This window comes from Pipistrellus hanaki (assembly GCF_964339955.1).
Source record: "Pipistrellus hanaki genome assembly, chromosome: 11".
In the NCBI taxonomy this organism is placed as follows: Eukaryota; Metazoa; Chordata; class Mammalia; order Chiroptera; family Vespertilionidae; genus Pipistrellus; species Pipistrellus hanaki.
This window is the reverse complement of record NC_140513.1, coordinates 16,415,589-16,441,136: the sequence shown is the minus strand read 5'-3', so window position 1 is coordinate 16,441,136 and position 25,548 is coordinate 16,415,589. Positions and strand designations below refer to the sequence as shown.

The window sequence follows — 25,548 nt, the reverse complement described above, 5'->3', positions numbered from 1 at the left end:
ATAAATTCCTGCCACCAGTAGAGCCAGTTCCTATTAACTCTGAGTTGGCAGCTTCCAGGCAAATTATCAGGACTCAAAGTAAGGTTTGAAGAAAGACTCACGTTCTTCACAGAGGCGCCCCATCCAGCCGTCTGGACAGGAGCAAGCATTTGGACGTTGGCAGATACCTCCATTCTGACATGGGAACCGACAGACGGCTGTAAAAGAAGCAGATGGTCATAAATCGAGGGAATTACGGAAGGAGGGCTGTCAGAAAACAGGATTACTCATGTATATTGCATACTATATCCTTGACTTAAGCTTTAAGGAAGAAAACCAAAGCTGAATCTCAAGATTTAATTGGGGATGAACCTGAGGGGTTCAGAAGGGCCACTGCATGGCTTTCAAGGTGTTAGTAATTTGGAGATTCAGGGTAGGGGGAACAAGGTGGCTTATAAAGGAACGCTCCTTTAGAAGACTTCCAAATGCCCTTCCAGAGGTGACCTTTGGGGGCCAGTAGCTCTTTGGTGTTGCCACCACCTCATAGTATTTTAAGACAAAAAAGTAATAAGATAAAATAAAGAAAGAAAAGAAAAAGAAACAAGAGCAAACAAACACACAACCCTCATTTTGACTTCTCATGCTAAGTAAAATCTGGACTATTCCATGTAGATACCACCTCCTCAGCAGTCCTCTTAAAAAAAGGTCGTACTTTCTCTTACATCTCATGTGCTGATGATCTCATATCTGTTGCTTTCAGAAAATTAATCTTCTTTCTCCTGTATTAACCCTAGACACTTTTGAGGCTCATGCCATTCATCATGGACTACTTCAATTCTCCCTGCCCCCACAAGTTATGAAAGACTTTGGCTTTCATACCAAATCCAAATCTGATCTTTGTCCATGGGGCCATGCGGACAACCTCTCCAACAACTTCATTATTTTTTTTTTAGTTCCTTGGATATGTGTATCTTGTTCACTAGCATAGTTCCTGACTTTCAGTAAATGTTTCTAGAATGAATGGAACAATTATGATTTGTAAATAAAATTATTAGAAAAGTATAAGTTTTAGAAGGACATGCTTGAACGCCTTGTTATCTCTCTCTTTCTATTTTGCAGAATTAAAAGCATAGAATCTTTTATTCACCCAAGATTTTATTGAGAGCACATCCCTGGGTTTGAAAATTCCAAACAGCAAGAGACAGAAGTGCTCATGTGAACACAGAGTACTGGTCACCACCCGAGTATGGCCAGATGAGATGAGAACTCTGTTTCCCTGAGGCCGCCTGGTACCTCTTGTTGTGTCTCTGCCCATTAGGTGGGCTGTGCCATCTCTATGGGATTTGGGGCCTGCCTATGATAGGTGGTAGAACCGGAATCTGTGCTAAAACCCTTGGGGGGCCAAGAGGTGCACCCAGGACCCAGACATGACACAGCTTCCCTTAGCAGCTGAGAGTACTCCTGAGATCTGGAGAGAAGATGTGCCTGAGGATCCATGATTAACTCAGGAAGGGACACTGTGCTGAGCTAGAGTTCTGTGTGAAAGTTTTCAAAGTTCAAACCAATAAAGTAAAAAAAAAAAAATTAAAAAGACATAAATCTTAAAATTTAAAGGCAAGGAAAAATAAAATAGCATGCTCTCTAATTTTGGAATGCGTTATATTTTACATAACTCTAATTTAAACCTAACTTAAATGAAACTTTACAAACTGGCTTCCAAAAGGTCACTTATTGCCCTTGCCTAGTTGTGGTCCATATCAGACTTCCATACGTATATTTCCAAATGGTTTTTACTAAGAAATAACCATCCAAATGTTTCCTTACCCCTGCAAACAGGAGGTGATGTCCAGTTTCCACTCTCTAGGCAAACACTCCTTAGGGAACCTTCCAACATGTATCCACTGTAACACGAGTAGGTGATCATGTCCCCATACTGATAATGTACACCTCGAGCAATTGCGTTTGGTACATGACTTGGTGGACCGCATGAGATTTCTATAGGAAAACAAAACACAATGAGGCTTGTACTATTGGGCCAGCTGGTGGATACAGAAGAACACAGTCTCATCTCTAAGACTGAATTAAGTTAAAGAGCAAAAAACAAACAAGAACCCCAAAACATAAAGGCTACCATTTCACTTATAAATATCTAAGAGATACTAGAAACTAAAAGCATGATTTGCTGCTATCTAGCAAAATTAGATGTGCAAGATCAAAAGTTTCGTCTTCTGATTCAAATGTTAAAGCTGAGCTGTTTTATACTGAAGGCAAGACGTCTGCAGGAGACCAAGAAAGAGCTCTGGTCATTTGCCTAAGATGTGGCTGTAAGAGAATTCATTGCAGGTTGCTTATCTAATTAGAAGAGAAGTAACACAAGGATTACTTGCAGTCCACCATTTTAGAATAAAAACCATTAACAGCAGCACTACATATTCTTTCTTTTTCTACATATTCTTTTCTTTTCTTTTTTTAAATAGATTTTTATTGATTTCAGAGAGGAAGGGGGAGGGAAAGACAGAAACATCAATGACAAGAGAGAATCTTTAATCAACTGCCTCCTGCACGGCACCTAATGGGGATTGAGCTCACAACTCCGGCATGTGACCTTTACCGGAATCAAACCCAGGACCCTTTAGTCCACAGGCAGAAGCTCTATCCATTGAGCCAAACCAGCTAGGATTGCAGTACTGCAAATTCCATCAGGCTGTTTTATTAGTGCCTACAACAGTGCCAGGCATGCAATGGATGCTCTGTACATATTTGAAAAATGAGCAAATGAATGAATATTGTCACTGGCCTATAGATACAGATTTTACACACCTTGATGAGGTTTCTCTACTTTTGGAAGGCTTTAGATTTTGCATAAGTCTAACTTTAATGAATCTTCATGAACTGGCTTCCAAAAGGTGACTTAGTGTCCTGGCCAGTTTGGCTCAGTGGCTGGAGCGACAGTTCACTGACTGAAAGATCCCAACTTCAATTCCAGTCGAGGGCACATACCTCGGTTGCAGGCTTGATTCCTGGCCCTGGTCGGGAGCCCATGAAGGAGGCAACCAATGGATGGGTCTCTCTCACATTGATGTTTCTCTCTGTCTCTCCCCTCCTTTCCACTCTCTCTAAAAATCAATGGAAAAATATCCTCAGGTGAGGATTAACAACAACAACAAAAATTAAAAGGTCACTTAGTGGTCAGGATACCATTCAAAACTTTTCAGAGGGGATGTTCAATGTATATCATCCTTCAAAACGTTCTTTTTCTTCCAAGGTGTACACAAATATTAATTTAATCAGTAGGATAACAAATATGTGTTAATATCTACTGTGTATCAGAAACTGGAAAAAATAAATGATGATAATGCTGTCCCTTATCAGACAAGATGGGAATGACAAAGAATACTGCAATACAACTTCGAAAGAGCTGTAGTAGAGCCCTGGGTACTATGCTATAGAAAAAAGAATGAATAACTAAATTGAATTAGTGAAATGGGATATAAATTAGTAATGTAATATAAATTAGGATTACTGAGTGGAATGTAACTAATTGCGCTTAGGATTTTCAGGGTGTAAACTGTAGTGAGAGTGGCTTTGGATGAGGCTCCAAAGCTCAAATGGGTCAGAGGGAAAGAGCTTCCAGGCTGGGGAGCAGCATGTTGCATGATCATGGAGAGTTTATATAAGTGGTTATCAAGCATGAATTTCAGAAAATCATCTTGGCTCCTTATTAAAAATGCAAATTTCTGGGGTTTCTAGGATAGGAGTCTGTATCTTACATACTTTCCCTAGGTGATTCTCATGCACATTAAATTTTAATCCCTGATTTGTAAGAATATGTAACAGGAGGAGGTGAAAAGAATGAGGAAAGTAGCGCTCATGTTCTTCAGGCAAGATATTTCGTTCTAAGCCAAAGACTTCCAGTCTAATAGAAAGTACAAAAGAAAGATTGAGGATAACAAACAATAGTGAGAATGGTCTCCTTCTCTCCAAGTCAACCCCCGATCCTCTCAAGATCATTGAGGAACAATTGAGCATACACTGAAGGAGCATGGGTAGCAAACACAGGTCTCTCCTGCTAGTTCTTTCAGTGCCCTGAGTGGTAAGTCTCAAGCAGCCAAGATCAATGTGGGATATGTAGGCAGGAGGAGGCCACTTGTAATACACAGTTTCCTGGAGTAAAGTAAACATGCTAATGCTGCAGTAGGGCTGCCAGTTGAAAATTTAAGGACTTGGGCTATTGGTGTATCTCTTACTCCAAGGAGATATTGCTTATGTATATCAATTCATTGATCCTTTAAAACTAATATATAAGATAGGTATTGGTGCTATTTATTCACTTAACATAAGAGCCTTAACATTCAGGGAAGTTAGGGTACTAGCATAAATTTAGAGTTAGAAAGTTTTGAGGATAGAATTCAAATCAAGCTCTTCTCTGATTCCAGATTCCCCGTGGCCCTCATATATGCATTTATTAACTGGAGTGCAAGCGTCCTGAAGATGGAGGCCATTGTAGGCATAATCGATTCTAATATCATGTAGCCCAGTGCCTTGCATCTGGTTAGACTCAATGAATATTATTTCATTGATTGCAATAGAGGGAGTGCCTTGGAGTACAAGGAAGGCTGGAGGGCAGGATGTTGGGAAGGGGAGATGTTTTAAGTGTAGAAAGTGTCAAGAATTATGGCAGCAGGAGATGCTGCCAATCGGCCTGTTATATATCAAGGGGGTGCACGCCCAGAGATTCTCAAATTGTGGTTCCGGCACCGGCAATGTCACCATCAGTACCACTCAGGAACTTGCTAGAAATGCAAATTTCAGGCCTCATCCCAGACCTAGTAGATCAGAAACTCTAGGCCACTGAGGGGCAGGGGAACAGCAACCATTTCAAGAAGCCTTCTAGGTAGTTCTCATGCAGGCTCAAGCTTGAGAACCACGGTGGAATAATGTTTGCATTGCAAAGCATTCAGAGCTGATTAAGAGATAGTTTGGGAACTCTGACAATGTGGAGAGGAACTGTGTTTTAGGTTTAAAAATAGAAGATTTCATCTTAGAAGAGCACATTTCAAAAATCTGTAGTGACTCCTACTCATCCTACTCAGGTGCGCTTTAGCCTAGTTCTGGAAACTTTTCTTTCAATGTTTGTAATTCAAAGGTCTTTCATGAGAATTTTAAAAACTATCAATAAGAAGCTGATATGCATGGTAAGACAGAGATGTAAATATCTACAATTAAGTTACTTGATTGGAAACAGTCTCACAAAGATGAGAAAACACCCTGAGCTACTGTATTTAACTGGATTCCACTGTCCACTTACTTTCACACTTGGCACTTGTCTGTGTCCACGTCTCGTCAGGGTTGCAGGTAATGATGGCCTGGCCCTGGAGCAGGAAGCCTTCTCTACACCTGATGGACACATTCTGGTCCACATAAAACTCCTTTTCAGAGAGCAGAGCATTCTCAGGAATGACAAAAGGGACGGGGCATGGGTTTGCTGTTAAAAAGAAAAGAAAATGCTCACTGCTATTTCCCCTCTTTTCTTAATTTATTTCTTTGAAGGCAAAGGATGAGCCCGCTAAGAGGCTTAAAAATATAGAGCTTTGAACAGTAGACACAGACTCGTTTGGCATTCCCATGAAATTATTTGGGAGAAGAAATTATTTAGATAAGATCTGAAAACATCAAGTATGCAACCATTAATACATGGCCCTACACCTCTAAGAGGGCAAAAAAAATATGCAAATTTCTGGGGTTTGATTATAGCCCACAACATTTTCTAGACTGGTTTTGATCAGCCCTGGGGAAATAAAGGCATGCTAGAAAGCAAGGAGTGCACCAAACATTCTCTTAGTATCTGAAGAATATTAAGGCATAGAGTAAATGCTTCTGGTGGTCACTCTACTTCCTTTTACTGAACATCCTTCAGAAGGATGAACCAGAGGGTCACCAGACACATCGAAGTGAATATGACTTCAGACCTTGCTATTAATGGTATCATAACTGAAACAGTAGAGTTTGCAAGGCTTATTGACAAAAATTGATTCATTTTACCAGGTCTACAGGAAAAATGGGAAATGATAGTGGAACAATTTTTTACTGCAAATGTGTGACACACAAATCAACGCATATTTCAAGCAATTTCAATGCTTTCTTTCCCCCCCCAGTGGGCACAAAGGAAGTCTTTGTGAGGGAAGTAGATGCCAGATCAATCTTAAAGGCTCAGTCACTGTAATACAGCACTTTAAACGTAACCAGAGCTCTCTAAACTTATACCTTGCTCATGAATATTGTTTTCATTCCAGTGATTATAACTAATTATCTTTATGTACTATGTTTATATATACTTTATTCATATTCCACTTTTAGCAGATATTCTTTCTTCACCCCTTTCTCATTCTTAACCAAATTCATTATACATACATTTATGTCAAATCTTTTTCATTAAGGTGCCTTAAACCTGTAACCAGTCCAGGAATCTGATAAAAGCTGCTTTGCAGAGGAGATATTTTAGAAGTCACAAGCAGGTTTTTAAGAACACAGCAGAGTATGTGGCTTGGGAATGCAGTTTGCTTTCTCTGGGCCAATCTCTCTTATCAATGAGTCCTGCTGTGATTTAGACTTTTGGGGAACTCATTGTGAAACCGAATCTGATTAAAACCTTTCTGAGCATAAGTCAACACACACGTTTGCAGTGAGGGACTGGGTGGCTCCAGGTTCCATTTTCAGTGCAATAGGCCTCGGGCGACCCTTCCAGACTGTAGCCTCTGTTGCAGGAATACACCACGCTGGGGCCAATGGTGGCATTTTCCACCTCAGCTTTCCCGTTCAGAAACCCAAGTGGAGCTTCACAACTGATCTCTAAAAAGAAAAAAACTTCAGATCATATGCTTCTCCCAATTCTCTTTATTTCTTCTGCTATAATTGCTAATGGTACCCAATGCATCGTATAAAATATTATAGCCTACTCATGTGTGAGGCACAATGACAAGGGCATTGAAGAAGCAAACACTCCAGCATGCATAAGTTTTATATTAATACATGCAGGCAATTAAAGATTGCTATTTGCCCACTTGACTAGCTGTAGCTATGTATAATGCTGGGGGTGTGGGTGAGCAAAGGAATTCTCATTTATTAAGTTGTTTCCATGGCCAAGAACTTTCCAGACATTATCAACTTTATTTCTTATAACTACAAATAAAATACAGACTTCAGTTAAATTTGAGTATCAGATAAACAACAAATTTTTAGAATAAGTATGCTTCAAATATTGCATGGGGCATATTTATATTAAAAAGCATTTTAAATCTGAAGATTAAAAGTAACTGGGTGTCCTTTTTGTTTGTTTGTTGGCTACATTTACACCCTTAGTCACAATTCTGAGAGGATCTCAGTTGAAGAAGGGTGAGGCTCAGAGTTGTGAAATAATTTGATTAAGCTATACTGCTTCTAAAGAGAGATAAGAGATAAAAATCACTAGAAGGTAAAATATAATAAGAAAGTATAAATCACAAGGAATCCTGAGCCTGACCAAAAATTCAGATAAGGAGCATTTTATATGACTTCTAAGGATATAGACTCATAAACTGATGGTTAGTTTTAGTGCAGTTACGAAGCATGGCTTTGCACACGTGAGAAATGTTATTAGCAGCAATGTGCTAGAAGGATAGCTGGATTATTCTTCCTAGGGTCTTAAGAAATGGGCTTGAGTCTTAATCTGATGATCCTGGTGAAGGTAGAGGAAGTGGTCTAGACCAGAGAGTCTCAACGTGGGCCGCACACAGGGGTCCTGGGAAGCTTTATGCTGAGGGGCCCGTCCCAGACCAAATGAATCAGAACCTCTGTTGTGGTCTTGTTTTTGATATATTTTTTTTTTTTTTAAAAAACTCCCCAAATGATTCTAATGCTGACTCAGAATTAGGAGCCACTGGATCATATAGATCCTAACTGACTTGTTTGGGCTTCTTTCAGCCTGGTGAGTACTTGGACCATGAACCTGAACTAGGGAAGTGCCCTGGAATCACTAGGGAGCTTCAAAAACATTTTGATATTGGATCCTACCTTCTGAGACTCTGACCTAAATGGTACAGGGTTCAGAATGGGGAAAGGATTCTCAAAGGTTCCCAGAATATTTCAATGTGTGGAAGACTAATAACCACAGGTCCAAGGCACTGATTCTCAAATTGCAATGTGCACAGGAATCACCTAGGGATCTCATTCAAATGCTAATTTTGATTCAGCGGGATTGGGGTGTGGCTCCAGAGTCTGTGTTTCTAGCAAGATCCCAGGTACTATTGATGCTGTTGGTCCCGTGGGCCACTCTTATAAGAGCATGTCCAGGGTATCCTATGGACTTGAACAGGCTTTCCTGAAATCTGATGGATACAGATACCAATCTATATAATAACTTAATAAATATTATATGAGGATTTTTCAAATCGGGATGCTCAATATGTGCACTATTTCCTCCAAAAACTATTTGTGTTTTTTATATGCCTAGGAAAAAGTGCAAAATACAGTATATCAGCATAACAACAGCTTTTAAACTTGAGGGTATGGGGAAGCAAGGGACTTGCTTGGAAAATCTGTGAGAACACTGCAAAAGGTCAGGACCTCTAGGGGGAGTTGGCTGAAGACAACCACCCCTGCCTTGACTTTTCCAAACAAGTCTGAGTCCCTGGGTGTTTACTGGAATCTTTATGCTTAATCTTCAGACATCTTTGCCTAAAGGACACTGCATGTGTCTTCTCAAGGATGATTACCCTACTGATAGTAACTAATGCTTAATTTTAGTTCAAGCTGTTGTTACAATAAAAACCTAAGCAGACAGGGGAAAGGGGCTGTCTGGTTTCGCTAACTAGGCAGCCCCTTAGCCCCCTCTTTCACAGAACTCTGTGTCAGAGTAATCATTCATCCGTCACTCAGGGTCTGCTGGTCAGCCCCAGCATGAGTGGTGGGATTAGAACTATTATTTTATTTTTGCTTGTTTCTGCCATTTATTTCGCAAACAACTTGAATAATCTTGTTTAAGAGTTAGAAAGAGGGGGGAAAATAAAAATACAGAAAAATAATAGGATTCAAGTGGGATTTTTTTTTTCTTTATCTTGCATTTCAGAGAGAGAAACTAGACTAACCATTGTCATTGTAGTTTGACTTAAACCTGCTGCAAACTGAAACAACTTCTTCACATTTCCTATGCAGGCATACCCATTTCCATTTCTCTTCCTATTTCCCTCCTCCTATACATGCACACACTTTCTGATCATAAACAGTTGAGACAAAAATGCCATTATCAGGAATGCCCAATAATGCCTTTCTGTGACTTGAGATGTTATCCAATATTTTAAAAAAATATTTTTCTATATAATACTTATATAACTTTTTGAGAACAAAAAAAAAAATCATATATCCTCTATTAGGTTTCAGCCATATAATATTTCTTAAAAGACTTAAGATTTCTACATACATGAAATCAATTGATTAATTTACCTCAGAAGGTATGTTTGAAATAACATTGAACAAAGATTCAAGTACCTCAAGTTCCAGTCACAGCTTTGCCACCAAATTAACTTATGACACTGGGCAGGTCACTTCACCTCTCCCAGCCCCATGTACTCATTGAGCAAGATGAATAAATCTTATTCATATTGATGTAGTCTAGCCTAGTTAAGCTAGATCACTTGAAAGATTGCTTAGACTAGATTGGTTAAGAGACCCCTTCCAGTGTGACAATTTGATGACTCCACTAGGCTTGTTAAGAGGAAAAAATATTTAAAAGCTTTTCATTTTGACTGATTTGTAATTATTGTATCTAAACACACTGCCATTTGGCAGAGGAATCATATGGGTCTCAGTTGCTAAATATACTTGACTCTTCCCATAAAATGAGTTTATGTAAAATTCCATGAAAAATGTGAATATTTAATTATTTAATATATGTGCCAATATCACTTTAGGAAGATGTCAGTATTGGTCGGTACTGTCATCAAACACCAACAGATTTAAGTTTTCTAATTTATAATTATCTGGGGGAAAAATACAAAATGCAAATAAATTCAATCATTAACTATTACAGAGTCAGTCATCTTGTGCTCTATCTCAACATAATCAATGATCTCAACTATAGGTTTTGACCATTTTATTGATTTGATGTCCCTCAGCAAAAGTCCGAAGTTAATTTTTTAAATTATAAAACTGCTTTGTAAAGACACTATTGTCTCATTGTTATTCTGTTTCCCCAGTATCAGTTTTGAGACGCTAAGGGCCATTTTACTTACTTTTGCATGTTGCTACCCCACCACTCCACTGTCTGTTCTCCTGACAGGAACGTTCAATGTTCCCCTGTGAATCAATGAAAAAAAAGTCATTGACATGGTCATAACTGTACAGTGGGAAAATGATAAGGGAATGCAAAGTGATCATAGCTGTGAACTCCAATATCTCAGCAATGGAATGCTAAATAAATTCATTAAGTAGACATAGTTTAAGAGGTAGATTTAGATTTGTAAAGATGTTTTCATTAAATAACTTCAAAATTCATATCCTGGCTGACAAGTGTAATTAAGGTACAAGCTTTGTTTCACTTTCTATTTAAATGACAACTAATTATAACCAATAGTAAAGACTGAAGAATGTGTTTGAAGTGTCTAAGAGGCGTATTTGCTTAGTATTTTAAAATTATTTTGGAAATACCTGAGTGGTACAGCAAAGAATGAAATTGTGTGTTGTTGTTTTTTCCTATCTTCAAACATGACACATGCCAAGATATCTTATTGGTATGAGGATTTAATTTTTCAACAATATAATTCATCCCAGATAAACTTACCCAAATAAGGGCATAAGAATTTAAAATTTTAAATATTTTCACCTTAGCTGGTTAACTGTGGATAGAATGTTGGCCTGCAGACTAAAGAGTCCTGGGTTCAATTCCGGTCAAGGGCATGTACCTTGGTTGTAGGCTCCTCCCCAGTCCAGGCCTTGGTCAGGGCTTGTGTAGAAGGCAACCAATCAATATGTTTCTCTCACATTGATATTTCTCTCTCTTTCCCTCTGTCTTCCACTCTCTCTAAAAATCAATGGAAAAATATCCTCGGGTAAAGATCAACAGAAAAATAAAAAAGTAAAAAAATTTTAAATATTTTGGGTAAAAAAGCTTCCCAAAATTTATTTTCTTGCCTTGTGAAATAAAGTAAAATGAATAAAATTTACTTGAGAATTTATTTATAATTATTATATTGAATATATTTTTTGTATATTTTTAATATCCCATTACCCTTAGGTACAAACTATTTAGCCCCTATAGCTATTAGGCTTATATATCACTATTCTTTGATTTCTGTTACAATTTTTATTAGTCTTTGCTTCTTCTTTCTTGTTTATCTTTTATTAGAGGTCCAGTGCACAAAATTTGAGCACTCAGTGGGGGCGTCCCTCAGCATGGCCTGTGCCTTCTCACAGTATGGGAGCCCTCGGGCGGAGAGGGGGATGTCCCACCGATGGCTTAGGCCCGCTGGGGAGCGGGCCTAAACCATCAGTTTGACATCCTTAGCTCTGCTACAAAGGCAGGAGAGGCTCCCGCCAATGCAGCTGCACTCACCAGCCATGAGCTCCTGCATTGAGCATCTGGCCCCTGGTGGTCAGTGCGTGTCAAAGGGATGGGTCTTTCAGCTGTTTGCTCAATTTGCATATTAGCCTTTTATTATATAGTATGGTAATCATCAATGTTCCTAATGATAACTCTTTAAATGTTTTAAATTTCTAATCTCTGGAATAATAAACAAGATAAATAAAATTCTGTAACATTATGAGTTAAAAAAAAAAAAAAAAAAAGATCAGGTTCTAAATAAAGTATTAAAGGGTTTGACTCCAAGTCAAATATATGAACTTCAGCAAATGAATTCTGTCACATGCTTTTTCATTGCTCATAGTCCTTTGGACATCTCATTGTCTTAAAATTGTGTCTTAAATTAGCAAGATGTCTGAAAAGAATCTGTCACTTCTACTTTGATTTTTACCTGGGTTCACTGATGTCTTTTACCCTTATTCATCTATCAAAATATTTTCTCTAAACTTTCAGATTAATTACTGACAAATCTTTGTTAAAATTCCATTGACTTTGATGGAATGACACTGTCCTAATTTTCTAAGAAAATAATTCATTATATAAAATTAAATGTTTCCTAAATGATGTATTCATTATTTTCTTCTTATTGAAAAACCAATACATATTCATTTCTATTATTATAGAAAGTTTGGAACATAAAAGAAAGATAGAAGGGTTTCTAGGATTCTTCATCTAGAGATAAATGCCATTAATATTTACTATACTTTTTCTAGGCTAATGTACTTACATATGCACAGGAAAATATACTATTTTAGCTTGTGAATTATTTTTTAAATTAATTTTTATACTTTCAGAAAGAATATGCCAAGCCATAAAAGCCAGCTAACTCCCCAATGATGTGGGCTCTTCAGAGTAGAATATACTCAAGTACAATAGTTAATTTTAACTAATAGTTTAGTATTTTTCTCAGTAATATTTTCCTTGTTCTCTTTCCTCTAATGATTTGAATAATAATATTCTGTTTTGACTATGATGATTTTTATGCCAGTAAAAACTCAAATTTATTTTCTGTAACTAGTGATGTAAAAAATCAAACACCATCTGTTGACTCCCTCCTCAATAAGCTATAAATTTTATGATATTGTTCCCTCTTTCTTTTTATCTGTATCTGTTCATATCTTGCTTTGATGAATGGAGCTGGAATTTTAGATCTAGATTAGCATTGAATTATTATTTTTAATGTACCTGATTAATCAATAATTAGGTTAGTTATATTAAGTTTTAGAATCAAAGCAACCACCTTATTGCTCACTAGCAATGGTTGTATAACATGACTACCCCATTTTTGAGTTTTGTATTTTCATTTATTCTCCAGTTGCCTGTAGTAATTTTTATTTCAAGAAGACTGGATGCATAGTAAAATTTTTGAGGTTTAGATAGCTCCAAAGAGTTTTGTACTTTACATATAAATGACATCTTATTTACACAGTCAAATAATTTAACATCAGTTGTCCCAATTGCTTTGTCTGATTTTGGAAATAACACAAATACAGAAAGTAATAATAGTAAGTACCCTATAGTTAACTCAGACAATGCACAAAGGGCCATGCTCACCACTTTATTTCTTTTATCTCCAGCCCTTGCAGTAACTCTGCAAAAGTAGTTATTGCATTTCTAGCACAGACATGAGGAAATAGAGGCTCAGGTGGTTCGGGCGGTTCCCAGAATTTTCATCCAGCAAATTGAAGACCAGTAACAGAGGTCTTCCAGGATCAAGTCCCTATTTTTTTTTTTTTTTAATTGATTTCAGAGCGGAAGGCAGAGGGAGAGAAAGACGGAAACGTCAATGATGACAGAGAATCATTGGCGGACTGCCTCATGCACACCCCCTACTGGGGATTGAGTCCACAACTCGGGCACATGCCCTGATCAGGAATCGAACTGTGACCTCCTGGTTCATAGGTCAACGCTAAACATTGAGCCACCGAGGCTGGGCCAAGTCCCTATTCTACTGGCCTTTGGTATACAGGTTACTTGTTAAAAATACAAATCCTGCTCAGCCAGTGTGGATCAGTGGTTGAGGGTCGACCTAGCATCCAGGAGGTTACAGTTTGATACCCAGGCTGTGGAGTGTGCAGGAATAGTCAATGATTCTCTCTCATTATTGATGTTTCTCTCTGAATATATATTACAAATCCCCAGATCCTATTTGGTTTAGAAAGTCTTAGCCTATGAATATCCACTCCTTTTATAACTTCCCAGATGATTCTCAAGTAAGTGGCTCTTGAACCACACTTTAAGGAACATAATGAATGGTATGTCTATCCAGGAGGCACATAATGTCTGGTTGCCTCTATTTTTCCCCCCTGATATGAACAGCTTTGATGATGATGGCCTAAACCCATTAATTGGCATGAGTTGCAAATTCTGGGATTTATATTCCATAATTTGTTACCTGGAATACTTATCTAAAGGGGAACTTCCCCTTCGTCTACTATTTGGTTATCTAGCAGTCTGGGTAGCAAGGAAAAAACATACTTCCCTTTTTGTTGTGTGTTTTCAAAATAATGAGTTTGTTCATTACCATTTTTTATTTTATTTTAGCATCATCGTAGGTCTAGTGTTAGTCACAACACATTTGATGTGTTTCAGTCCATTAAAGATACTACTTTATTGATGCTAAAATGGCCTCGGCCTCTTTTTTTGGCCTGTGGGAGCCTTGTTCAGTTGGCTCCTCAGTTTCTGTAAACTGAGCCACTGTGGCTGGGCCAATTCCCTTGTTAAAAATACAAAACCTTAATCAATAAAGAAATTAATAAATAAAAAAAACCAAACAAACAAAAAATAAAAATACAAAACTACCTTTGGTAGATTCTCTCCTGTCTCATGTGACAAGATTTTCTGAGCAAATTTTTTACATTTCTTGTCCCAGACTTGGAATCAGTTATTTCTGCAAGTACCTGGATATTAATGTATTTTTTAAAAAGTTTCTCGGGTAATTCTAACATGTAGTGTGGAGTGAGAACAACTGTTACAGCACCGCTCTTAATTTTGCAGTTAACACCAGGACATTCCCCCAAATTATCTACTTCCTCAAATTTAACGACCACCAGTTTTCTACATATTTGTTTAAATCTTTTACTCCCCTTTTCCCCCTTAACAAATTGCAAAATTAATACTCTCACATGAAGAGCAACTGGTTTTCGAAAACAACTTTCCAATTGCAACCAACTATTATATTATGATCTTTTCTTTCTTATAATTTTTCAATCTTTTTGAAAAATTTGAAGAATTTGAACAAGATCCATATAAACTCAGTTCCAGTTGCTCATAACCTATCTTATGACAATTCTCTGATTTGTGTGGTCAGAAAATGGAATGCACTGTACAAATTTAACAGACCACTGGCAATGAATAGTTCTGCAAAACCTACATTTAAATACCACTAAATAATAAAAGCAGGGAGGAACAGTTTCCCGAGAAACCAGAAGACAACATTCTGTAATGTAAGACAGATTTCTTAAATTTCCAAGTTTGCTGATATCGCCATGCTTTCATCAAAATTGATGGCAGCCTTCCCGCCAAAGTAATTAGGGAGGCGGAGGTGCTGCTGATGGGGTTTTAATATTACAAACCAGGAGTGGTCATGAGACCTGACCTGGTCCTTCATTAGAACTGTTTTTGAGGACTTTTCAGGCCAAATCTGCCATGTGGGAACCTGGCATTTCAATCAAGAACCGGTGTGGGTGTTTGAGCCACTGCTTGAGGAAATCCTAGCTTTGCATACCTAAATCCCTATGGTCACCTCCCTATGGTGACAGATGGACTGCCTGTTGCAGAGTCTGACCAACAGGCGACTGGCAGAATATGACCAATAGCCGCCGAAACGCAGGCTTACTGTATCAGTCTTATGGTTGGCATACTAACTTCTTCCTTTCCATGGCTTTGACTTTTTTTTTTTTTTTTTTAAATTCAAGACTTATTTTGCTTTTTAGAATTGCAAGTCACCTTAAATATTTCTTGTAAAATATTAGGGTAAAAGGCAACAAAGTATAAAAGAATATTTTAGGACCAAAATGAGTGAAATAAATCAGCTAATACTAAACATGTTCCTAAGTAGGCTGGAAAAACAAATTAATTCTGGTTAGACAGTTTGTTTGCTCACCTCTAATTCATAGCCCGGCTCACACTGATAAATCACCGTGCTTCCAAAGCTGTACATACTGCCAATCACAAATCCATATTCTGGACTTTCAGGTTTCCCGCAAGAAACTGGACTGCACGATTCATCAGAAAATGGTGGCTCCCAGGTGCCATCAAGCTAAGTAACAAATACCAAGTTGTGAGTTGTATTTAGGAGTTAAATTAGATGAATGAGAAAATATGTCAATATTGATTGCATAGCAGGATGATCTCCAAAATGGTAGTCAAAAGGACCTAGAATTTGATCCTACTTCTGCTATTCACTGTCTATGGCCTTAATAAACGCATTTATTATTATATAGTTCTTATAGTCATTACTAAACAATTTTGGACATTTCTTAAACATATAAAACAAGCATTTTCTTCCTAATAAAAATCCATTAAAAAACCAGTAACAGCAAGGAGTATGTTTTCATTATGATGAAAAGCACGAGGGCTGGATGATTGATACAAACATTCTGTGACATACCAATGAACCCTTGTATTTCACAAATTCTACAGTGTATTTTAAAGTTTATGAGAAATGGCAAATTTTAGGCATACCACTCCAAGTTTAAGAAGATGGCTTCCATTTCTCCATTCCAATTTGAATATTTGAAAACATTCTATTATATATTTTGGAGTGGGTCACATAGTTAAAAATTATATGTATATACACATACACCCATATACTTTATTTCCCGACCATCATGGTTAGAAGATTTCTCAGTCCTCTATTTAGGTAAAGGGAAGTATGCACAGATATGTAATGATCTACTTTATTTTTAAAAAATATAGTTTTATTGATTTCAAAAAGGAAGGGAGAGGGAGAGAGAAATAGAAACATCAGTAATGAGAGAGGATCATTGATTGGCTGCCTCCTGCATGCCCCACACTGGGGATCAAGCTCGCAACCGAGGCATGTGCCCTTGACTGGGAATCGAACCTGGGACCTTTCAGTCCACAGGCCGACACTCTATCCACTGAGCCAAGCCAGCTAGGGCGTGATGATCTACTTTTGACTCATTTCTTCTCTTCCATTTGTTTTTCATTTTACCTAGTTTTACACCAATTCCACACTGATAGGAGTTCTGTAATTCTGTAATTTATCTTAATTTCAGGAGGAGCTGCTCCTATTTAGTATTCATTTTTTCAGAATTCATATTGATCTTTTCATGCATTTGTTTTATGAACCATAGGACCATTTTGTTATATTACAATAAGATATTTTTAGGCACTGAACATAGTTTTATACAATGTATACATTTAAACATTTAGAAAGGGTCTATTTACACCAAAAACTAAACCAAAATTCAGTTGAGTGAAGGATGGGGGTCATACTATGTGTGGAGAAAGTAAATAAATGACTGACTTGGAAAAAACAAGCAGAGACACCTGTAAGGCAGGGTGCTTTGGGGCACGTGAGAGGCCATCTCCTCGTGCACACACTCTCAATGGGAGAACACTGAGTTGATTCCCATAATTATGCTGAGGCTTTGCTTGGTTCAGAAAGCTCAGAGTCTTTGAAAAGTTTCCCCTCAAACTGCTTCATCTCTAAACCTAAGCAGGAACATTTGGAACTCTACCAATTTTGAGAGCTTGGCCACTTTGCTGTTCCTGTTCCCAGTAATGCTTGCTTTTAGGCTTGGCAGCAACCAAGCATTGAATATGCATGAGTTACAAATGGGAAACTGGAAGGAGAAGGAAGTAGTTCTCAACTCCCTCTCTATGGCAGGCATATGCTATACACCTCATTACATTAAACAATGCAATCCTTTCAATGGCAGATATATGTAAAAAAGAAAACAAGTTGGAGCAATATAAGGTCAGAGAACCTAAACATATTTGAGATGAAGTGCAAAGGCATGTTTAATGGAAAAGCCACTCTAGATCATACAGCACTCCTCCTCCCCCTACCCCAAACTCCAGCAAAGGAAGACCATACCAATGATTTATTTTTCTTTCTTTGGTACAACTTCAGGAAGCCAGGAGAAGGGAATGTCCTAGGGAGTTGGCTGCCTTTGGTGCTGAACTAGGCACTTTATAGCTTTTCATACTAACCATATAAGATATGCATTACTATACATTTTTTTTTTTGTACTCGAGGATATTTTTCCATTGATTTTTAGAGAGAGTGGAAAAGAGGGAAAGACAGAGAGAAATATAGATGTGAAAGAAACACACTGACTGGTTGCCGCCTGCATGCATCCTGACCAGGGCCTGAGCCAGGAGCCTGTAACCAAGGTACGTGTCCTTGGCTGGAACTGAACCTGGGATACTTGAGTCTGCAGGCCAATGCTCTATTCATGAGCCAAACCAGCTAGGGCTCTATACATTTTTCTGGTAAGGAAACTAAATCCCAGAAATTTTAAGTAACTTTCTTAAAGTCAGACATCTCAAAAGTAGCAGAATCAGAACCTGACTTCCATTTCTGTCTGTTTCTGCAGCCTCTGATTTTCTAATAGAACTGGAAACCTATTTGGAATCATCAGGGCTCATTTCTATACACAGACTCTTTTGAATATCTATGTGTAGACTATATAACCATATGGTTAGTTTTTCATGAATATCTTGTTATAGATATTTTAATATTTTCCTTTTTATTGAACTCTGCCTTGGCATTTTTGTTAGTGTAAAAATAGGAATATTGGAAAGATATATTTTATTATATTTCTACCAAACACTTCTCAAATCCTTTGGCATAATTGGAAACATGAGGCATCTTTTTGTTCTTTTCTTTTTAGGACAGTAAGATACTGCTTCTGTTGATATATATCAATGAGTTACACTTACACGTTCTAATTAAGACAATCTTACCTGGCATGTTGATATGTTAACTCCCTCATAGGTGTAGCCTTCTGCACATGACACAGAAACTTGCTGATTCACACTGAAATCATCCCCATGAACAAGTACACGTGTGATGTTTGCTGGCAGAGAACATTTTTTGGGACTACAGGAGATTCTCTCAGGGGACCAACGGCCATCTTTCTGACAGGTGAATGTATCTATGTCTGTATCCATCATATAACCTTCTAGACACCTGCAACAGACAGGCAAAAATAAGTGCCTTAAAGAGAGGACAATGCTGCTGGTGATCTGTTCTTGCATGTAAGACACTGTTATAAGGCTCAGTAGGTATTTTGTATGCTATACCAAAACTGATGCAAGCATCAGGTGGAGGCATTGCCATGCAAAAACACCAACATGATAACCGGACCAACCCTTTGTTATCCACGTTAAGGATTAGCCAAGATTAAAGTTGCTTGAAATGTTGTTATTATTGCCCTTCATTGTAAATAATAATACTACTGAATTCCTGTTTATTCTAAAACAGCTAATAGTTCAAGAAATTCTAGACAAAGTCCAAAGTAGACCCAACTACTGATAAGAATATAACATAATTAATATTTATTGGGTATTTACTTTGTGCCCAGCACTGTTCTAGGTCCTCTACTTGGGATACTTCTTTTAATCCTGATTACTAGATACTATAATGTCACAGTAGTATGACTATTCAAATTCAAATCAATCTGGCTCTAAAACTCTATGATTTAAAAATTTTGCATTTATTTATTTAGCAAATATTTACTTATTAAATTCCAGTCACTGTTCTAAGTGCTCTACAAATATTAACTCATTTAATACTCAAGTCAACCTTATGAGTAGGTACTACCATTATCTTTTTTCTCATTTTGTAGATGATGAAACTGACACAAGCAAGCTGAGATTTCTACCTAGAGACTCAGGCTCTAGAATTAAATCATTTAATTAGCTAACATTTATTAGGTGGATATGTTTGTTTTTTTTTAATTTCACAAATTACAGGCCAAGTAGGAGTCAAACTTGGAGCAATTGTTTCTCTATTAAGTGATTTTGACCAATCACTTTTCATTCTACAACTCTTTTGCCCTCATCCATTGGAAACTTTAAGCCATGGTCTTACCTGATTTTCACTTTACTTTCATAGGTGTGTGCCTCTCCAATTGCCATTGCATTGGCAACAGACGGCGGGGGTCCACAGGAGAGGGGCTGACAAACTGGATAAGGCTGGCTCCAGATCCCTTTCTCCATGCAAGTCAGATCTGAACTGCCCTGGATGACATACCCAGATCTGCAGCTGTAAGTCATCACATTTTCCTCCAAAGAGTCACTCTCACTGATGAATGCATTTGGTATTGTTGGTAGAGAGCCACAAGACACGTGTTCACAGCGGGGGAAGTCAGAGCTCCACTGGCCGCTGGCTTCACAGGTGATCTCAGATGGTCCCAGGAGCTGGAAGCCCTTAAAGCACCGAAGCTGAGCTGTTTCTCCACAACCCAACTCGGTTCTGTTGACAGTTCCACCTTGAACGACTGGTGTGAAACACCTGCAAGGCTGGCAGGAAGGGGGGCTGCCACTCCAGGAGCCATTGGAGAGACACCTTCTTGAAGAGCTTCCATGGAGCTTGTAACCGGAAAGGCACTGATACTGTATATACCCCCCATGATAAAAGGAAAAGCCATTAGGAAAGCCATGGGAAAGATCTTCAGGAGGTCCACAGTTCACTGGTTTACAGAGAGGAAACTCGGCATCCCAGCTCCCATCGGATTGACAGGTGAGCTTTGGAGCGCCATGTAACACGTAGCCCTCCTGACAGTGGAACACCACTTCCTTCCCAAAGCCATACTCCAGGCCATCCATCACCCCATTTGCCACCCGAGGTGGTGTGGCACAGCTGACAGGCACACAGATGGGAGTGGTTCCACTCCAACTTCCATTGGCCAGACAAACACGCCTCCTAGCTCCCTCAAGAAAGAACCCTACATTGCAAGTGTACTCAACCTCTTTTTGGAATGTGTACTCATCTCCTCGCACCTGGCCATTGGCTAAGATCGGAGGTGAATGACAGTCCACAGGAATGCAAACTGGCTCATTCCCATCCCAATTTTTATTTTCCTGGCACGTTCTCCTCTCAGTGCCATTCAACACATACCCAGGATCGCATTCATAGTACAACACGCTCAGGTATGTGTAGTTGTTTCCTTTGATGGAGCCATTTGTAACTGGACTTGGTTTTTTGCATGCAATGGCCTCACAGTGTGGGGGAGCACCACTCCACTCTTTATTCTGTAGACAAAGTCTTATGTCGGAGCCCACCAGAATGTGTCCGGGTTCGCAGCTATACTGGACAGCACTGCCCATGGTGGTCTCTGTAACATGCAAAAAGCCATTTTCAGGAGCAACAGGCAGGTCACATTCAATCGAAATGCAGGATGGTGCACTGCTGTTCCACGTTCCATCTTCCTGGCAGATTATCACAGGGTTCCCCAAAAGTTCATAACCTGGATTACAGGTGTATGAGACCATGGAGCCATGTAGAAAGTTTGTTGAAAGTGTAGCAGGAGTTGAGTTTTCCCAGGTTTTAGCCGTTGCTTCCAGATAATGATGAGAGTGAGGAGTCAGATATGGAACTTCCATCATATCTTCTTCTTGGTCAAAATATTCATGACCATCCTTGAGCTTAGTATAGTCTCCAAAGTCAATCTCAGGAGGGAGACCACAGTCTACGGGTACACACGTTGGGATGGAGCTTGACCATCCTGACTCTTCACAGGTATGCATGGCATGACCAGCCATCTGGAATCCAGGGAAGCAGCTGTAGATGATCATGGAACCATAGCTGTAATCTGCACCTTCTACAAAGCCGTTATCAATGGGCTGTGGGGGGTCACAGTGGACGGCACTGCAAGATGGGACATCCACATCCCAATCACCTGTCTCTAAACAGGTCAAGGTCTTGGGACCTTCGAGCCTGAAGCCTTGGTCACAAGAGTATGTGATGGTTTGTCCAGAGTGTAGGTTTGTGTAAGAGAACTGTCCATTCAAGATCTCCTTGGGCTTTGGGCACTCAATGGGTTTACATGTTGGTTTGCCTCCAAGCCAGTGACCATTTTCTCCACAAAGGATGGTAGTATTTCCCACCAACTCAAAGCCTGACTTGCAGGTATAGAGAGCTGTGCTGAGATAGGCAAGACCATGCACATCAATGATGCCGTTGGGGATTTCCTCAGGTTGGGGGCATTCCACTGGGACACATTCTGGCAGTGGGGAGCTCCAGGTACCGTCAGCTTGGCAGAGGGTGGTAGAATCTCCTCTTAGGAAAAACCCATCCACACAAGAGTACTTGACGGTACTTCCGAAATGAAGAGCAGAAGCAGGAGCAGGGACACCAAAGGCAATTAGGGGAGGTGGGAGGCAAAGAACCATCTTACAAACAGGAAAAGAATCATTCCATTGCTGGGATGGCAGGCATTTCAGGACAGAGGGGCCCTGGAGGACATGCCCTTCTTTACAGGAGAGCATCACCACTCCCACCTCAGCAGTCAACTCTTTCAGCACCAGCTGGTTTTCCAGGAGGGGTGGGTCTGGGCACTTGGTGGGCACACACTTTTGGTTTGGCTTCTTGTTCCATTTGCCAGATTTCTGGCATGTCCAAGAGTTATCACCAATAAGTTCATAGCCCTCATTACAGAAAAACTGGACTTTGGACCCCACTTCAAAATTGTCTCCTTTCATGTAGCCATTTTGGATCGGGGGAGGTTTTCCACAGCTGAGAGGGATGCACGACAGAGGGGACTCACTGTGCCAGTGCCGATTGGCTTGGCAGACAAATACAGGACTTCCAATGAGCTTATATCCCGGGTTACACCGATATCTCACTTCACTCTCAAAGATCCTGCCAGTGACATGCTGCATGACAGGGAGAAACAATTTAGTACAATTTGTATAACAGATCATATAATTAACTAAATACATTGAATAGTAAAAATGAACTAAACTAAAATGCCTACTTTAAAATGAATCAATTAAGACAAGCAAATAAGGATTTATGTTTTTTTTCCTAATAGGTCCAAATGCTATTTTTTAAAATAAGTTCAAAGGACAATAGGAAGTCAAATTAGGTCATCACTACTGCAGAAATGATTATCACAGTGCTGAGCCCTAAGTGTCTAAATTGATGGATGAATTTTTAAAGTAATAACTGAAAATTATAAGTTACTTGGTAAGTTCAAAAAATCTTGCTGACCAAAGCAACAGTATAGTTCATTGTTTTAATCACAAGAGTGAATACATAATCAAACACACTTTATTTGTTAATTTCATTAGATAATTTAAAAAGCCAATGGAACATTTTTCATGGATATGGTCCTAAAAAGTACTGTCAGAGCTTGATACCATTCTTAATGTACTTTTAAAAAAATTGCTGCTAAAACACAAACAAGAGAAATTAGAAAACACTATTGAACTTTAAAATAGAATACTTAATACTTATGATCTCAAAATACAAATAAGTAAGTGTATAATAATAGGTCATTTTTAGGAGGGACAAAAGATGGATTAGTTATGAAACCTTTAAAAGATTACTATGGATCTTTATTAGGGATGAAGGTGAAAACTAGCTTCCATGCTGGAATGAACTTGTTGGTATTTGGACATACCGTATTTTCCGGCGTATAAGACGACCCCCTAATTTTACAGTTAAAACATAGGTTTAGGCCTATATTTGCTGTATAAGACTACCCCCCACTTCCGAGGCAACACCAGTTCTTTTTTTAACAGACCACCTCTCTGACTCTGGCCAATCTGAGCAGGCTTTTTACTAGAACACAGTATTCGTCTTATACGCCGGAAAATACGGTAATTACTTGTTATTTTTATTTATTTATTGCTTGGGCACCCCTCATATGCGTGAGCATCAGGCCAATACAGACCTAACCTGTACTGTTAAATACTACCTGGCACCAGTGGGAGCTCCAGAAATATTTGTTAAACGAATGAATAACAAATCATATACTATAATCCTCTTCCAAAGGAAATCTAATACATTTGAGCAAAATAAATAAAAGCCATCTTAAATAAATGGCTTTTACTGTTGTTTTGTTGCTTTTGAATATAAAGAAGAACAGATACTATATATGTGTTGGCCTTTAAAAAGTGTTCAATTTAAATGTTGTCTATTTAAAATGGCCCTAGTTTTGAGGGAATACATTTTCCTGCTTTCTTGACAGACTTCTAATGTAACCCTTTGTCCATCACAGTAAAATTACTTTTAAATCCACCAAAACAAGCCTGCAAGAACTGCATCATAGCGAATAGATGGCTTAATCCCATCTTTTGTCTAAAAACTAGAAATGATAATAGATTTTGTTAGACCTTAAGTTATTTCTATAAAATAAAGTACATATCCATCTTGGAATAACTTCTATAAAACAAAATGTATTTTACTGAAGTTGGCTTATTCTAACAATAGTTAAAGTTGAGATACTGTTACAAAGTGCTTCAAATGTCTATATACTAATAGAATGTAGAAAGCTAATACATTAGAAGGATTCATATCTCTATGCCTTTTTCTCCAATATTCACCACCTACAAATTTAGCTACTTCTGTTTTTCAACAATCTGTTCATTGGCCTGCTTTTTAAAAAGTATATATGTATTTATATTTATTTTATATTCTTGATTTCAGGGAGGAAGCAAGAAGGAGAGATAGACACATCAATGATGAGAGAGAATTATTGATCAGTTGCCTCCTGCATGTCCCACACTGGAGATCGAGACTGCAACCCGGGCATGTGGCCTGGCCAGGAATTAAACCGTGACCTCTGGATTTTAGGTGGATGCTCAATCACTGAGCCATGCTGGCCAGGCTGGCCCTGCTTCTGAATCCCAGGTTAGCCACAGGTTGGCCCTGAAAGTGAAGAAAGCCATGGTAACTTGGTAACATGGTTACTTGCTAACCAGTTTCTTACCTCCAGAAAGCCATTCTCAATCTTAGGTGGCTCACTGCAAGACACTGGGTGGCATGTGGGTATGGGGCTACTCCACTGTCCTGTGGCTTCGCAGGTGCTCTTCTTCTCCCCTTTGATGTAGAAGCCCCTGTTGCAGCTGTAAGCCACCACGGCCCCAAAACTGTAATTTGATCCACTCGCATAGCCATTCGTGATGCTCGGTGGCTCTCCGCACCGCACAGGGATGCACTGGATGGACATGGGGGAGGGGTTCCACTCCCCGCCTCTCATGCATTCAATCTTTGCTGAGGTGTTCAGTACGAAACCTTCCATGCATTTGAAGCTCACAATGGAGCCTGCTGCAAATTTTGCTTTGCTTATAGATTCCAAGATGCTGTAGGAAACAGATGGAGGTTTTTCACAGAAGTGAGCGATACACCGGGGCATGGCCTGACCTTCTGGGGGAACCCACTTGCCCTGGGCATTGCAGAGCAGCTGGGAATTGTCTGCCAGGCTGTAGCCATCCGCACAGTAGTAGAATGCAATGTCTCCAAATAACCGATGGGCAGTCTCTGGAGAGGCGTGGTCCACGTGGGGGGGCTCGTCACAGGAGACAGCCAGACACTGCTGGTTACTTCCACTCCACTTGCCACTGGCCAGGCATTCAATGGTGTCAGGTCCAGCGAGGGTGTAGCTATGAGACGGGGGTGGAGGGAAAGAAACAATAAAGTTAATATTTGAGAAAAGGTATTTGTGCCTCTTTATTTGGTTTTATATTATTATCTGTCCCACAGCAACTTTACTTTTATTCTTTAAAATAATATTTTCTACTCAGTTTATTGATCACATGACTTTTAATTGGGACTAGAAATATAACTTGATTTTAATATTCATGCTCTTTCAGAAAGGGAAGTGGATTGAAGTTTATTATGATTTAAAGGAACTCTAAAACTTGTGACACAAGTCTTTAAAAATAAAATGAGTAAGCTATACCCATTTGACTCAATTCAAAATTAGAACTTCATCTGTCTTTAGATGGTTTTAGTTGGTTGATTTTATCACTAG

The 25,548-nt window shown here is 38.9% G+C and overlaps 1 protein-coding gene across 1 annotated transcript in view; it reads right to left on the bottom strand.

Moving 5' to 3' along the window:
• Positions 1-25,548, bottom strand: part of SVEP1 (sushi, von Willebrand factor type A, EGF and pentraxin domain containing 1) — a 142,057-nt gene that overhangs the window by 8,705 nt on the left and 107,804 nt on the right. The window contains exons 37-45 of the mRNA XM_084899290.1: positions 24,505-25,177; positions 19,659-22,444; positions 18,530-18,755; positions 15,696-15,851; positions 10,245-10,308; positions 6,655-6,828; positions 5,288-5,464; positions 1,804-1,974; positions 102-197 (exon numbers count right to left, since the gene is read on the bottom strand). Coding sequence (XP_084755416.1) covers positions 102-197; positions 1,804-1,974; positions 5,288-5,464; positions 6,655-6,828; positions 10,245-10,308; positions 15,696-15,851; positions 18,530-18,755; positions 19,659-22,444; positions 24,505-25,177 — 4,523 coding nt within the window. The remainder of the gene's footprint in view (positions 1-101; positions 198-1,803; positions 1,975-5,287; positions 5,465-6,654; positions 6,829-10,244; positions 10,309-15,695; positions 15,852-18,529; positions 18,756-19,658; positions 22,445-24,504; positions 25,178-25,548) is intronic.